At 46.8% G+C, this 16,770-nt stretch overlaps 1 protein-coding gene across 1 annotated transcript in view; it reads left to right on the top strand.

The window, feature by feature from the left end:
* MEGF8 (multiple EGF like domains 8) overlaps positions 1-16,770 on the top strand; it is a 1,779,602-nt gene that overhangs the window by 644,573 nt on the left and 1,118,259 nt on the right. Inside the window, exon 20 of the mRNA XM_044079419.1 lies at positions 15,998-16,208. Coding sequence (XP_043935354.1) covers positions 15,998-16,208 — 211 coding nt within the window. The remainder of the gene's footprint in view (positions 1-15,997; positions 16,209-16,770) is intronic.

Here is a 16,770-nt window from a genome sequence, read left to right as displayed (position 1 = left end):
GACTGGCTCCTGACTGCCACCACCAGGCATCTACTAATGGACAACCTCAAAGCCACCATCTCCTGGGTGTTTCCCTAGGGATTACATTCAATTGGTCAAAGTCTGTCTTGCTGCCCTCTCAACGCATAAAGTTTATAGGAGCAGAGATAGACTCAAGATTGATGCGTCTTTCTTCCTGCCGAAAGGATCCGAACTTTACAGGGCCAAGTTCAAGCTCTGATCTCGAGATCCAAAGCCCCAGCCAGGATGGTCCTACAGGTTTTAGGCTCAATGTCTGCCACGGTTCTTTTAGTTCCTCTAGCAAGATTACACATGAGGATTCTTCAGTGGCTCTTGTCAACTCAATGGTCCTTTCAGGATCTTCCCTCAATCATCACATCTTGATTACGGAAATATGCAAAGGGACCTTCGCTGGTGGCTTCAGACATCCAACTTGGATCAGGGAAAACCCTTTGTTCTCCCTCCAGTGGTTACCCTGACGACAGATGCCTCCCAGATAGGGTGGGGGCATTGTCTGGGCAGGCTAGTTCAGGGCTCCTGGCTTCCGGACTAAGCTCTTCTCCACATCAACGTGTTGGAGATGAGGGCTGTACTTCTATCCCTACAGGCCTTACACAAGTTTCTTCCTCAGGGCATCATCGCCATCCACACAGACAACATGTCGGTGGTTTGGTATCTGAACAAACAAGGAGGGACCAGATCGTATCCCCTTTGCAGAGAGGCCATGAGAGTGTGGGAATGGGCTGTAGCTACCAACCGCTTCTTGGTAGCGACCCACATCCCGGAAAGTCAAATGTATTGGCGGACAAATTAAGCAGGACAATTCTCTCTCCTCACGAATGGTCTCTAAACCGCACAGTAGCAGCCCAGGTTTTCAAGAGATGGGGACGCCGTGCCGCGACCTATTTGCAACTCCACAAAACACCAAGTGCCAAAGGTTCTTCTCCTTGATGCCACATCAGGAAGTACCAGCCATGGATGCTCTAGCACAACCTTGGCCAACAGGGCTACTTTATGCCTTTCCTCCAATTCCACTCCTTCCCAAAGTTATTCAAAAGCTTCTCAACTGGGGTCTTCAATGATTCTGATTGCCCCATACTGGCCTCGTCAGATATGGTTTCCTTACCTGAAAAGCATGCAGTGGACGATCCGTGGACCTTAGACCTGATCCCGGATTTGCTAATCCATCAGTCGGGACATTGGCATCAGTCCCTTCAATCTCTGAAATTGACAGCTTGGCTCCTCCACTTCCAACCTTAGTTAGAAGGCACACACTAGACCCGGAAGTTGTTCACATTTTATCTTCGGCCCACAAACCCACCACTAACAAATTGTACCTCAGTAAGTGGAAGAGGTTTGCTATCTGGGCTCAACTCAAGGGCTTAGACCCTATCACTGCTCCTGTCCCAGAGGTTTTGAAATTCTTAACATCCCTGTTTAATCAGGGATCTTCTGTCTCAACTATTAAAGTCCAACTAGCTGCTATCTCTAAGTTCCATGAATCCACGGATCCTCCTTTGATGAGCAGCAGACTATGCAAAACGTTCATTAAAGGTGCGAGTCTGTTAAGACCACCAGTTTTTCATCCTGCACCTCCGTGGGATCTTGATTTGGTGCTTCGCGCATTAACATCTCCCCCTTTTGAACCGGCTGCTACCTGTGAATTAAAATACCTGTCTTGGAAAACGGCATTCTTAGTGGCTATTACTTCTGCAAGAAGAGTCTCAGAGCTTCAAGCCCTGTCTATTAAACCACCGTACTTGATTTTCCACAAGGATAGAGTATCACTTAGGCCTAATCCATCCTTTGTCCCAAAGGTTTGTTCTAGTTTCTGTCTTCAACAATCTCTAGAACTACCAGTTTTCTTTCCAAAATTCTCTAATGAAGCAGAATACACTCTCCATAAATTGGATGTTCACAGGCAATTACGCTTCTATTTAGACAGGACTCAGCAACTTCGTAAGTCAGACCAGTTGTTTGTGTCCTTCTCTGATAATAAATTGGGCCAAACCATCACAAAAGCTACAATCTCAAAATGGATCAGAGATTGCATAACTCAGGCCTATTCTTCTTCGAATAAACATCTTACATCATCTATCAAAGCTCATTCTACCAGAGCTATGGCTACTTCTATAGCCTTTCATTCCAAGCTCGCTATATCGGAAATTTGTGCTGCGGCTACTTGGTCCAACCCGCACACTTTCATTTCCCACTACAAATTGGATGTGGCATCTAAAGGACGAGCATCATTTGGTTCCACGGTACTCAGGAGTGTTTTCCAGTGAGCCACCCAGGATTCAGGTGCTAGGACGCTGTCCCATCATTCAGAATGTAGGCGAGATAGGATCACATAACATCTTTTAGTTATGTACTCACCATAACTTCAGATGTTTGGGATCCATCTCGCCTACATTCCTGATACCCACCCTCCTTTCCCCTGCCTTGCAGATCAGAAGAGATTGAACGGTTTTGAGTTCAACTGTTTTATCTTGTTTCATCTGACGATGTTATATAAGCAGGGTATGCGTGTGTGCATGTATGCGGACAAACTAGATCTGGGGGACTGGTAGTGGTGCATCCTGGGATATAGTAAGCTCAGCCAATAAGAGACTTCGCTCTTTGGCATAAGCGTGCCGAGTCGGAGCCGAGGGATCGGCTCCGAACCCATCATTCAGAATGTAGGCGAGATGGATCCCAAACATCTGAAGTTATGGTGAGTACATAACTAAAAGTTAAGCAGTAACAAATGGCTAGTCGTCTTAATGGTAGCAGTTCAGTTTTTACCTTTTTCTTTTATTTCTTCATATTTAAGACCCACGTCTCTCATTGTGGGTTAACATTAAAAAGCTGAGGACATGTCAGAGATGTTGTCACCTTATTTCCATACCAGTTTTGTTATTAAGGAAACCAGATAAAGACCCAAGTACTGATTTTGACATCTCTCTCTGTCTTTCTCCAGCTTCTTCCTTAGGCACCCTGCTCAAAGATTAAGGTCAAGATTGCAGTGTTAGCAGAGAAAATGCCATGTACAGATACAATATTGAATTAAAACAAATAATGTAGTACACTAATTGCATACAGTTCATTGTGTTGTGTAGCTAGTCTTTATTAGACATTACCCTGACTTCATCTGTTTCAAGGTATCTGAGCTCAAATATATATATATATATATATATAAGTATATATATGTAAATAGGACCTGCTAGAGAGATAGGCATGTATCCCAAAGACTATCCTGTCTATGGAATAGGCTCCCCATCTATGTGAAGCATAGTTCCTCCCTAACCCAATTCAAGTGCAACTTGGACAGTTGTATGGGAAACTGGAAATTCATCTCTGGTTTGGCAGCTATGTCTCTAATGCAAACAGGTAACCTGTAAATGGTTCATCTCCCAGGCTGATGCTTACACTTATCAAGGGTATCAGAGCTTGTCAAAGATTTGGGATGCATAGCTAGGCTTAAAAAGGCCCTTGTGGTCATTAGCCTAGTAAATACCTATGAACCGGCTGCAGTACTCCCATGATTACCATTGTACATCCTACTGACTATGCCATAAATGTAACAGATTAGTTTTCACTGTTTATTCAACATTAGTGAATAGGAGTTTTGCAACAGGCAGTGGAAATGCAACTAGAAAAAAAGCTTTGCCATAGCTAATTTGCAGTGATAGGAACAAATGTAGCATCGAACTGACTCCCTTAGCTGCAGAAATAGTATCCATCTCATTTTGTGAGATCCCTGTGTGTTTCCAGGTAAGCTGAGAGACAAAAACCCTCCCAACAGCTCTTGTGGCCTCCTCCCAGTTGATGTATCACCTTCAGTGAGAAGAGCCCAGAATTCGTCCTTTCAAGAAATACAAACCACCTCAGTCAACTCCTGTCATCATGGGAGAGTGTTTTGTATTGTTGTGCCTCCCAGATTGCCAAACTTATCACTGAGGAATGTGAGCCAATCTCTTCTTCAGAGGAACTTGTTTTTTTGATCTCATACTTTAGGTCACTATCCAAAGTTCTTAGACTGGTAAGTTGAGATGTTTGTCATTTGCTTCAGCACTAACTTTACCACCACAGTGTAGTGCAACAACAGCAATGCTATTGGTACTGATCCAGTTCACTGATCAGCTTCCTAATCCTGCCTGCCCTCAGTCATGAATGAGATCCCAAGATCCTGAAAAATCCTTCACCTGAGGTAGCTGCTCATCCCCACCATCTGTAGAGAGCAATCCACTCTTTCCAAGCAAGGATCATGGCTTATATGGAGGTGTTTGTTTTCCTTCCATCCTTTTCAGACTGTGTAGTGAATTTCTCCGGTGCACAATGGCGAGCATGGACAGTATCTTCAAACAACAAAGATGAAACCCACTTATCCCCATACTGGGTACTGTCCTGACATGATAGGCTGCATCCATGAAAATCAAAAACAGGAGTGAAGGCAGCACACAGCATTGGTAGAATCATGTACCTAGCTTAAATGTAGTTGATGTGCAGCTGAGAATATGGAAAGAACTCTTATTCCTGAAATACATGGATTGAGCGACATGTAGCAGAAAGCTTGGAACCTCATCTTGCTGCAGCACTTTCCTCAAGGCTTTGTGGGTGTATGGCCATATGCCTTCTTCAAAATCAGAAAACACATGTAGTTAGTGCTGATGAGCTTCCATGACATTTGCAGTAGTTATGCAAGCCCTTATACATGTATGACGCAGTAATGAATGACCTGCAACCAGATTAGATGGTGCGTATATGGCTTGCCATGTCTGTATTTTCTTTGGTAAGGTTCTGAGATAGGAGCTTGTTTTAAATTTATGCTCTGTTAATCCCGAAGTAGTAGAGATGTCAGAATTAAAAGCTTTAATAGAAAGGCTCACCCAGACTCTGCTACACTTTGCTGTGAAGGAAAAGTTAGTTTGCTTTTTATTTGTGGTATTTTGTATTACTTTATTGCCTTTTTATATTTTGAATACAGCGATTTGTTTTCTTTACTTTGTGTTTTACTTGTATTCTGCTTTTAACTGCATATTAAATCTTCAAAAGAGGACCACATCTCTGTCTCGTTGAGTTGGGCAGAAATTAGAACTGATCAATTAAGGAGTCATACATAAGATAGAAGAGGTCACTTAAGGTTAATCATTTGTGAAATGACGGGGTGGAGCTAGGAACTAAACCTTCTATTTAAGGGGTAAAAAAAAAACATTTCAGAGCTTTACTAGAAAGGTTCACCCAGACTCTGCTACACTTTGCTGTGAAGGAAAGGTTAGTTTGCTTTTTATTTGTTGTATTTTGTATTTCTTTATTGCCTTTTTATATTTTGAATACTGTGATGTGTTTCCTTTACCGTGTGTTTTACTTGTATTCTGCCTTTAAATGCATATTAAAACTTGAAAAAAAGAGACAACAGCTCTGTCTCATGTGAGTCGGGCAGAAATTTTTCCCCACCCGCTTATTGTCGTGTTCTTAAATACCACTGTCTTTCTCGTTGCCTGCCTCTTATGTTAATTTGACCATATATCTCATTTCCTCTCTGCTTTCACTGGCTTGTGTGAGTAAGCACAAAATTATCATTTTGTGAAATCATTCCCCTTCAACTATTTAAATTTATTGGTCATTCTACTGTATTCCATAGTACCAGAATACAAAAGTGACCACCCCCTTTCAATCTATCTTGCTGTTTTAAAAATAGTGACTCCACTAAAACTTAACTTTTTAGACCGGTAAAACTGAAGTTACATTCTTTCACATCTAACTTATGTAGTGCACACTGCAGTGTTTAGGACAAAACCATTTTTTTTTCATCTTACCTTTAAGCATCCCTGTGACTAGCACTTGCTCTAATACCTGCTGGAAAGCACTAGGAAGCCTTAAACTGATACAAGCACTCAACTCTCACTCGTTAATAAGGAGAAGTTAACCGTAGGCACTAAACAGCCTATAATTGCAAAGTACCTTGCTAAGGCAAGGGAAAACAGCTCCTGTACTTTACAAAAAAAAGCACCAAACCGGGCATGTCCAAGGGTCAGCTTCCGGTGATTTTTCTTGTCCACCTGGCGAATCTGGGCATACTGGGGCAATGCAGCAATTGCCTCATGTACACAGACAACCCTCTCCTCCTACCACCCAACACTACAACCTGTGAGAGATGCACTTACATAGCCAAACTGGAAGCAAAGCTCTCTCCACCCAAAATTGTGCTAGACAGTCAAGAGGAAAAGGTTAACACCCGCACTACACTTCAAGCAACACATAGCCCTTCTAAACCCACACCACCAACACCCACACATAGCAACATTAAATCCACATATGCGGAGGCCCTTAATTGTAACCTGCCCAAGCAACAAGAACCTCCGAAACTGAATCTCAAACAAATACCAATCACAACCAAAGTGTGTCATAGCTCACAACACCAGAGTGCTACGCAGCAACAGCCCCTAAGGCAAGACAATGAACCTAACATAGGTACGAACCTAACATAGGTGACTCTATAGTTAGGCACACTGATGTCCCACTCACCAGGTTGAACAAGGAGAAAATTACAGTCAGCTGCCTGTCGGGTGCCAGGATCTGCCACATAAAGCATGCACTCAAGTCACTCCACAACAAGTACAAATATGACTCGCCATTGTCCATGTTGGAGTTAATGACTTGAGACGTACATCCCTGGACTACATGAAAAGAGACATGGAAGAGCTCTCTGATCATGTGGCCCAGGCAGGTATGACCGTAGCCCTAAGTAGCATCCTGCCTTTGCCCAGAATGGTACCACAATATAAGGACAAAATGATTGACTTTAACAATTGGCTAAGCTTCTGGTGTCATTCAAATGGGATCCAGTGTCTGTCTGCCTGGGATGACATGATCGACAGACCACGAGGCTTTGCCAGAGATGGTCTGCACCTGTCACCCCTGGGATTCAGGTTATTGGCTAAGACTCTTGCCACCCCTATAGTGCCTTTTTTAGGCAGAGTTCAAAGGACAAAACCACCACTGTAATGGGTACAAGCATGCAAATTCTGAAGGTAATGCTACTCATTGTTAGAAGTCTAAACCTCAAATTGCACTCTCTCGAGACACTCCTAAAAATGGAGAACATCGATATCTGTGCAGTAACTGAGACCTGGTTCAAGGCTCTAGAGAGCACCCCTGCAATACCAGGCTACAACTCTTACCACACTTCGGCCACCAAACCAAGACCGAAGCACTAAAGGTTGAGGAGTGTCCATATTCACCAAAGATATTCACACCACCAGGCTAGTTGCCCAACATAATGCGTCTGAAATTCTCCAGGTGCAACTAACACTAGGCAAGACTGCAATCCAAATTGTAGCTTGCTACAGATCCCCCACCATGCCCCAAGTTTCTCACTACAACTTTCTGAACATACTGGAAAATAGTAAGATACAACCAAACACCCTAATACTGGGTGATTTCAACTACCCTGCCATTAACTGGGAAAACTACTTGTGTACCAACACCTTTGCCCAACGGTTCTTGGAATTCATAAATTCCAATGCCCTGGATCAAATAATCCATAGTCCCATCAGGGGCTCCAGTATCCTAGACCCGGTCATTACCAACATGGGAAATCGATGCTCCACACCTATGGTCACCCCCTCGTTGGTCAGGTCTGACCATTGGCTAATCACCCTTAACATCCACATCCCACTCCCACCCCCCAGTAAGGAAACCGCCATAAAAAACTTCTCCAAAGCCAGCTTCATGCTACTCAAGTCAGAAGTGAGTAACTTCATGACACCCATGCAGACGGGAACTGAAAGTTCGACTGCTGAATCCTACACCAAGGCACTGTACAAGCACATCCACTCATGCATGAATCCTGCCATCCCAAATAGAACCAAGATGCTCTCCTCCAAAAAAAGGAAGCCGATCTGGTAGTCCCATGCCATAAACAAACTTTACAACAAAAGGAAGAAACTGTTGCAGAAATGAGGAAAATCCCAGGATGCAAAAAACTCCCTTACCAGCCTCCGCAAGAAGCTGAGATCCCTCATAAAATCTTCCAAAGCTAGTTATGAAAATAAAATTGCCAAAGATTCCAAAGACAACCACAAGGCATTCTATAACTATGTCAAGAATCTAAATGACAATGCTCAGGTCTGCTCTGAGCTACAACAGAATGGCATTAAATATACTGATCTCAAGGATATTGCCAGTATCCTGGCAGATCAATTCATTGCCAACTTCACCCCCTAAATGGCCCATCTCAATACCGGAAGATTGCCAAATTCCGGTAATAACAGCCACACACGTTAAAAACACACTCTCCAAAGCTACAAATACAGCATCCATGGGACCAAATGACATCCCGGGCTGTGTACTACATGAACTACAAAATGAACTGGCACATCACCTAAGTGTCATGTTTAATCATAGCCTCATCTCGGGCTTTGTGCCCACTTAGTGGTGCACAGCTACAGTTATCCCACTCCACAAGGGGGAATCCACCTTGGATCCTGGGAACTACCGCCCCATCAGTCTGACCTGCAAGGCCATGGAACGTGTTATCATGGAACTTATAAACAAAGACATTGGCAACCTTCAGACACTGGACCCTACCCTGATTGGGTTTGTGAAGGGCCGATCTTGTTTCCTGAACCTGATTGACTTCTTTGAATCAGGTCTCCAGAGCAATGGACGAGGGTAAGGTGGTTCACACAGACTATTTGAACCTTGCCAAGGCCTTTGACATCATCCCCCACTCTGGAATCATAGATAGTCTTACTAAGTTGGGCATTAATCCCTATGTCACTCAATGGGTTGCAAACTGGCTTACTGACAGAACCAACACTGTAAAAGTAGCCGACTCCAAATCCAGCTCCAGACAAGTGACAAGTGGAGTACCTCAGGGTTCAGTCCTGGGACCACTCTTGTTTGGCATCTACTTCTCTGAAGTACAGGCCAGCACTAAGGGGCTCTGGCTAACAAAGTTCGCAGATGACTGCAAACTGGGAGCCATTATTGAATCCCAAATGATGTGGATACTCTACAAAAGGACCTTACAGATACAGATGCTTGGTGCCAGAGCCATGGGCTCAAGCTCAATGCCAAGAAATGTATAGATCTGAAGTAGGAACTTCATTTGTCAGCAACCTGTGGGATACGGATCCGATCTCGGATCCGAGCCGGCAACTTCTGTCATAGCATAGATCCGAGCTCCTAGCTCCTCCCCTTACCCATAATCCCCTGCCTACCCTAACTGACCCCAGATCTAGTTTGCCGCTGTTCAAGTAACAGCTAGGTTCAGAGCACTTAGCGTTTTTGTGAGAAAAAAAAAAAGGGTTTTATTTCTTCTTTCTGAGTGACTGATTGTGTGTGTGTGGTAGGTTTACCCTTTACACTAATGTTTTTATTTTAGCTTTCAGCTTAAATTTAATTTAATTTAAAATATTTCTCCCTCCCCCGCTGGTCGTAGCGTGTGTGTGTATGTGACTGAGTGTTAGGGGCCTAGTGAGTGTGCTTTACTACAGTAAAGTCGGAGGCCCCTAAAGCCATTTTTTCGAAATGCACCGAGTGTGGTCACAAGCTTTCACCGGCTGATGGCCACACTTGGTGCGTTAGGTGCCTTGGGGTTGAACACCTCTCTTCGGGTTGCACGATTTGCACGGCGTTCAACCCCAGGGCACTCAAGGATCGAAGGTCGAAGCTAGTTCTGGCGGGCCTTCTACCCCCAGACTCTACTTCGGTGCCCGCTACCCCCCGGTAGCGGTCACTCCTGCCTCACTTCCTCCGACTGGGACTCAACCTCCCGCTACGGCTCCGGAGGATAGGGAGGCCAGGAAAGAGAAGCGGCGGGAGAAGCACCTTAAGCGGCGGGCTGAGGACTCCTCATCGGCCCCGCCCGCCAAGAGGGCTTCTCCGTCCAAGTCTTCTCGATCTCCTCCTCCTTGGACCCGATCCCCTTGTTTCTCCCTGGGACCCGAGGAGGAGGTGATCCGGTCCCCGTCGAGGTAACACTCCAGGTTTGCCTCGGTGGCCTCTTCGAGGTCCACTTTTAGCATGCCTGATGCGGACATGGACCGGATGAGGAGATTCATCCAGGCCCAGATGCAGATGGGAATGCTCTTGCCTCCCCCCCCTCCGGGGGGGAGCTCGACCCCTTTTTTTGCTCCTATAGCTCCTTCTCCGACCCGCATTCCGGGTTCGGAGCGCTCGGAGCCGAGCCACGTTGGATCTGGGGGTAGGTCGGAGCCGACCTCTCGGAGCCGTGGGCTGAGCTTCGGATCCGAGGGATTCGGTGTGCTTTCGGCTCCGTCACGGTCGGAGCACACTGGTCCTTCGGATCCGACGTTCTCGGTGCCGGGTCCGATCCCCGCTTCGGATCCGAGTGGGAGTCAGATCTCGGATCCGTCAGAGAGCGGCTCCCCCTCGGCTTTCGCTGCGGTGGAGAGGGCACTGTCGAGTGCTTCCAGGCCTCCGGTCCTGGCTTCGGCTCCCTCCCGCACTCCTCCTGATCTGGTCCTGGCTCCCCTCATCCGGCCCTCGTGGCAGCCTGCCTCAGCGCCTTTAGGAGTTCCAGTGGAACAGGATACAGCCCGTGAGGACTCCTCGGTCAGCCCCCCCGAGGAGATTCCTCACAAGGCAAAGTGCAAAAGGAGGCACATGGACTCCCCTGAGAGTCTCACCGAAGATACGGACTTGGATGAAGGGGAAGGCTCTCCTAGGTCACCCCCCGAGGATGTCTCCTTTGGAGACATCATGGAAATGCTCAAAATCAGGGGTGGCTGGTCTGCCCCCAAGGCTTCCTCTGACGAGTCTGTATTCCTTGAGGCGTTTGAGGCAGGACCATCTACCTCTTGGGTGTACCCTCCACCCGACCCCTTGGTGCATCTCATATCCTCTAGGGCTTGGAAGGAACCGGACACCATAGAGCCTATCCCCAAGCGTCCAGACAAAATTTTGAGCCCCCTTGCAGAGAGATCACATTGGAGCAGAGGTCCCCCTGTGGATGCCATGTTGGTGGCTGCAGCCACCAAGAAAGAGTTGGCTCAGGAGAGCCCCACGGTTCATCCTCCGAGCAAGGAGTCTCGCGCGATGGACCGTCTTGGGAAGCAGGCCTTCAGTTCAGCGACCTTCTCTATGAGGGCCTTGAACTACATGGCACACGTTATTCGGATGCAGCGGGATCTAATTAAGGAATACGCTGCTTCCCCCCCAGGGTCCATGTCGGAGGGAGACAAGGATCTGTACTCCTCCCGAATGGCCACCCTCCCGAATGGCCACCCTCCGCTCTATCTCTAACACCTCTATGCAGCTGTTGTCTCATGCTACGGAGGGAGCCGCTAGAGCAGGTGGAGTCGGGCTTGTCATGAGGAGACAGGTCTGGCTCTGTCACTGTGACTTCTCGGAACCCTTTAAGGCGTCATTCGCGAATGCCCCTTTTGATGGTTCTGCACTGTTCAGCAAAACCGTTCGTGACACTCTTGTCCAGAGTGAGAAAGACGGGAAGACCTTGTCTGCCGTCGGAGTCCGCTTCTCTGCACCCCAGAGGTCCTTTTCCAAGAACCAAAAGGGTCGGAAGAAGATGTGGTTCTGAAAATCGCATCAGTCCCATTCTGCTCAGGACAACCAGTCCTCTCGTGGCAGAGGAGGACAGGGAGGACGCTGCCCCAGAGGCGGAGGGGGTCCTAGGAATTTTGGGTCCAGCGATCCGTTCTCTGAGAGGCCCACGCAGAACCCCTGAGGGGTTTCCCGACTGCTCCACTCTGGAGGCAGTCGGGGGGCGTTTTTCGAGGCACTTGGCAAAATGGGAGTTCCATAACAACGGATCGCTGGGTGCTTCGTATTATATCCAGAGGTTACCAAATTCCCTTCATAGTAAACCCCAGAATCAGAAGCCTTCCCGAAGTTCCACCCAGTCAGAGGAAGGCGACTGCTGCAGAAATTCAGCAGCTTCTACAAAAAAGAGCCATCCAGCCCGTCCCCCCAGATCAATTCGGATCAGGGTTTTACTCCAGGTTCTTTCTGGTGCCAAAAAAGACGGGGGACTTGAGGTCCATCCTCGACCTCTCTCTCCTAAACTTGGCGGTACCCAAAGAAAAGTTCCGAATGGTCACGTTGCAATCCGTCCTCCCCTTATTGCGGGAGGACGACTGGATGTGCTCTATAGACCTCAAGGATGCGTACTATCACATTCTAGTGGACAGGCGTTCAAGGAGGTTTCTCTGCTTCCGGCTGGGAGCCAGTCACTTTCAATGCAGGGTCCTCCCCTTCGGTCTCACCTCAGCCCCCAGGATGTTCACCAAGGTCCTAGCGGTAATAGCGGCCCACCTGAGACTCCAGGGAATTCAAGTCTTTCCATACCTGGATGACTGGCTCCTCACAGCCCCAACAAGGCATCTACTTTGTTCATGCAGGGACTATTTTCTCAGTCTGGCTCCACTATTAGGATTAACCATCAACATGACCAAATCCTCTCTCATCCCTACACAGATGCTGGATTTTATAGGGGCGAGACTGGATTCCAGACAGATGCCTGCGTTCTTGACTCCAGATCGGCTTCGGAACCTGATGTTGCACATGCAGGCCATTCTTCAGCTGCAAACTCTTTCGGCGGAATTGATCCTGAGGGCCCTAGGATCTATGGCAGCTGCAATCCCTCTGCTGCCATTGGCCAGGTTGAACATGAGGGTTCTGCAGTGGACCCTCCAGGTACAATGGTCCCTGTCTTGCAACCCCCTGTCTCAGCCCATTTCCTTAAGCAAGGTTTGCAGAAAATCGCTCCTGTGGTGGCTCCAGTCTCCCAACCTCCACACGGGACGTCCCTTCTCACTACCTCCGCCAGTCGACACAGTGATCACGGACGCTTCTCACCTGGGGTGGGGGGGCATTTTTCAGGCAGGACAGTCCAAGGCACATGGAACGACGTTAGAGACCTCTTTGCATATCAACGTCCTAGAGATGAGGGCGGTGCTTTTGACGTTGCAGGCATTACACAACTCTCTTCCGGTAGGGACAATTGTGGTACAGATAGACAACATGTCGGTAGTCTGGTACATCAACAAACAGGGGGGAACCAGGTCTTACCCCCTTTGCCGCGAGGCCATGAGAGTGTGGGAATGGGCGATTTCCACCAACCGCTTTCTCACAGCAACGCACATTCCGGGATGGTCCAACATTCTAGCGGACAGGCTCAGTCGTACTATCCTGACTCCTTACGAGTGGACTCTCAACCACCGAGTTGCAGAGCAAGTATTTGCCTGATGGGGGCAACCTTGTTGCGATCTTTTTGCCTCTCCTTCAAACACCAAATGCAACGATTACTTCGCTCTGATCCCCCCTCCGGGGGAGTCCCCGAGAGACTGTCTAGTTCATGCTTTGCCTCCTCTTCCCCTGATGTTGAAATTATTACAGAAAGCCAGGCAGCTGGGGAGAAAAATGATCCTCATTGCCCCATTCTGGCTTCGTCAGACGTGGTTCCCTTACCTATGGTCTCACCTAGTGTATCCACCATGGATTCTAGATCCCATTCCGGATCTCATCTCTCATCCTCTCGGTCTTCCGACTCCGAACCTGGTCAACCTCAAGCTGACGGCTTGGTTGCTCCAGTTCCACTCCTCATAAGGACTCCCGGGATCTCATCACCGGTCAAAGCCATTCTTGTAGCAGCTCAAAAGCATTCCACCAAGAAGGTTTCCCGGAGTAAGTGGAAACGCTTCACCATTTGGGCAGAACACCGTCATTTAGACCCTTTTACAGCCCCAATATCGTCGGTTCTAGATTTTCTAACCTCTCCCTTTCACCAGGGGGCTAGTTTTTCCACAGTCAAGGTACAACTGGCAGGAATCTCATACTACCATGTGGGGCAAGAGTCTGGCCCTCTTATCACTTCCAAACTGTGTAAGACCTTCCTCAAGGGTACCTTCCTCCTTAGGCCCCCAGTTAAAGAGGTGGTACCTCCATGGGATTTATCCTTAGTCTTGCAGGCCTTGACTGGTCCCCCATTCGAACCAGCGGCCACGGTTGATCTCAAATTTCTCTCTTGGAAGACAGCTTTTTTGATGGCCATAACTTCAGCCAAAAGAGTATCGGAATTGCAAGCTCTTTGTGTCAAACCACCATATCTGGTTTTTCACCCGGATAGGGTTTACCTCAGAATCAATCCGTCCTTTCTACCTAAGGTATCTTCAGAAGCGAACATCAATCAATCCATCAATCTCCCAGTGTTTTTCCCCAACTTTCATAACAAAGGAGAATATAAGCTACATTCACACAGACAACTACATTTTTATATCCATAGAACTGCTGATCATAGGCAATCCGATCAGTTGTTTATCTCCTTTGCCAAAAGTAATTTCGGAAAGTCAGTTTCTAAAGTTTCTCTCTCTCTCTCGATGGATCTCGAGTTGTATTCTTTTAGCATATCAGAGCTCGGGGAGGCCTGCAGCTCAAGGAGTCCATGCTCATTCTACTAGGGCCGTTGCCACTTCTGCGGCCTTTCAAGCTAGGGTTCTACTGGATGACATTTGTTCCGCAGCCACTTGGGCTTCATCTCACACCTTTATCAGCCACTACAAAATAGATGTTGTTTCCCGAGGTAGGGCGTCCTTTGGCTCTGCGGTGCTCCGGAATATCCTTCCATGAAGGCCACCCAAGATTTAGGTAGCTGGGGACTCTGTCCCACAGGTTGCTGACAAATGAAGTTCCTACTTCAGATTAAGAAGTTATGTACTCACCATAATGTTCCATCTGAGTAGGTATCTTCATTTTTCTGCAACCATCCCCCCCTCCTTCCCCCTGACCGATATGATCGTTCTTGTGTTATTAGCATATGTTCCCATTGGGACAATTTTTATCTGCTGTGCTATGGGGCAAACTTGATCTGAGGTCAGTTAGGGTAGGCAGGGGATTATGGGTAAGGGGAGGAGCTAGGAGCTCGGATCTATGCTATGATAGAAGTTGCCGGCTCGGATCCGTATCTCACAGGTTGCAGACAAATGAAGATACCTACTCAGATGGAACGTTATGGTGAGTACATAACTTCTTCTTATCCCCTATGGGAAAAAACATCTACCCATGAATTATCACATAGGTGGCAGTACACTAAACACCAAAAGTGTGATAAGAGACTTAGGGGGACACAGGTGGACAGTGGTCTCACCTTCAATAACCACATCGCCACAACAGTCAGGAAATCCTTCTATGTGGCACACCTCATCACTAAGGGCTTTTCATCCAGAAAAAAGGAGGTCATTGTCCCACTGTACTCATCCCTCATTGGACCCATTATAGAATACAACACCCCATTTGGTATGTACCTCACAAGACATCTGTAACAACTGGAAAGGCCACAGAAATACCTCACTAAAACAATCACAGGCCTAAAGCTGATGCCCTAAGCTGACCGCCTTAAAAAACTCCAGCTGTACTGTGTCGCATATAGTCTACTCAGAGGCGATCTCTGCTTAACATACAAGGCCATGTCAAACCCAGAGCTGCTGGACATGCTACATGTAAAGAAATCCCAATCCCTCAGAGCCACACACTCCAGGGATCTAAACCTTGTCATCACAATAAACAAAACATGCTGGAGGGATAGGTTCCTGACCCAGAGACTCCCCAGACTCTGGAATAGACTGCCCAAGCATGTCAAGCAGAGCGCCTCTTTGGCCGTCTTCAAAAGGAACCTTGATTATTGGATGGGAGAAAGTAAATTCACCCCAGGGATCACGTCAGTTGCCCTGCTAGACAGGAGTCCAGGGAAGTAAATAGTGTGGGAAGAAATAGCCAGGGAATTCTTATGGCTAGGCTTGTATAGGCCCTAGGGCCGATAACCTAGTACCAACCTATGAACCAGTATAAAGCTCACCCATGATTGTGAATAATGTTTAGCAGGAAGTGTGTGGTTTGGATAGTGAAATGAATTTGCAGTTTAGACTTTGGTATAGAATTAGAGCACAACTAGAAGAATTTCCAGGTAAGTTAGAAGATTTAACTACACCTAGAGTTAAGTTGACATTGTGTGTTGTTTTTCTATTTATAACAGATTGGACAATGGGAGACTACTGCCAGTTGTGCCAACCAGGAAGTTATGGCAATGCTACACAGAAGGGTGGATGCCGACAGTGTGCCTGCAATGGTCATGGGATGCCATCCATGGGATATTGTGATGTTGCTACAGGAGTCTGCTACTGCACAGATAATACTGAGGGGGAACATTGTGAAAGATGTGTTTCAGGGTTCTATGGAGACCCAAGGTACTGTGATGCTAAACTTAATGAATTGTCTATATTTTTGGGAAAGACAGTTGCACAAAATATTCTCTTCTGTATTGCATTGCAAAGCTGTTACATTTAGTGCAGGTAAACTTGATTTATATGGACCTTTGCTCTTTGAATCTTCTGATTTCTTTTATTTGTTTATTCTTTCCAAGTAAACTGAATTTGCATTGCTGTTTGGGCGTTGGTGTGCTACTTGATAATTAATGTGCTATAAAAGAGGTGCATGTGAAAGCTAGGTTTGTTTTGCATACCTTATATGGAATATAGATGTTTGACTGTAGAGCCATAACTAAGGAAGGATGAAGGAGGCGGCTATCCTGGTCTCAAGCTGTTAGGGGCATGATCGATAGTTGCTGATGGGCATAAATAGTATTGGCATTCATTGAAGAAGATGTGAGTGATATTCTGACTTCTCAAATGAATATGTCTAGTAGTTGTAGCAAGGAGACTGCTAAAGCTCTTTTCTTTGCTCGATTTCAAACATAGTTCCATGAGTTCATGTTTTGGTCCTCAGCTTCAGGGAAGACTTTTGAATTTA

Source organism: Protopterus annectens, chromosome 8.part0 (genome assembly GCF_019279795.1).
Source record: "Protopterus annectens isolate FY-2018-M chromosome 8.part0, PAN1.0, whole genome shotgun sequence".
Taxonomy (NCBI): Eukaryota; Metazoa; Chordata; order Ceratodontiformes; family Protopteridae; genus Protopterus; species Protopterus annectens.
Note: the sequence above shows the minus strand (reverse complement) of the source record. Positions and strands in the feature narration are given on the sequence as shown.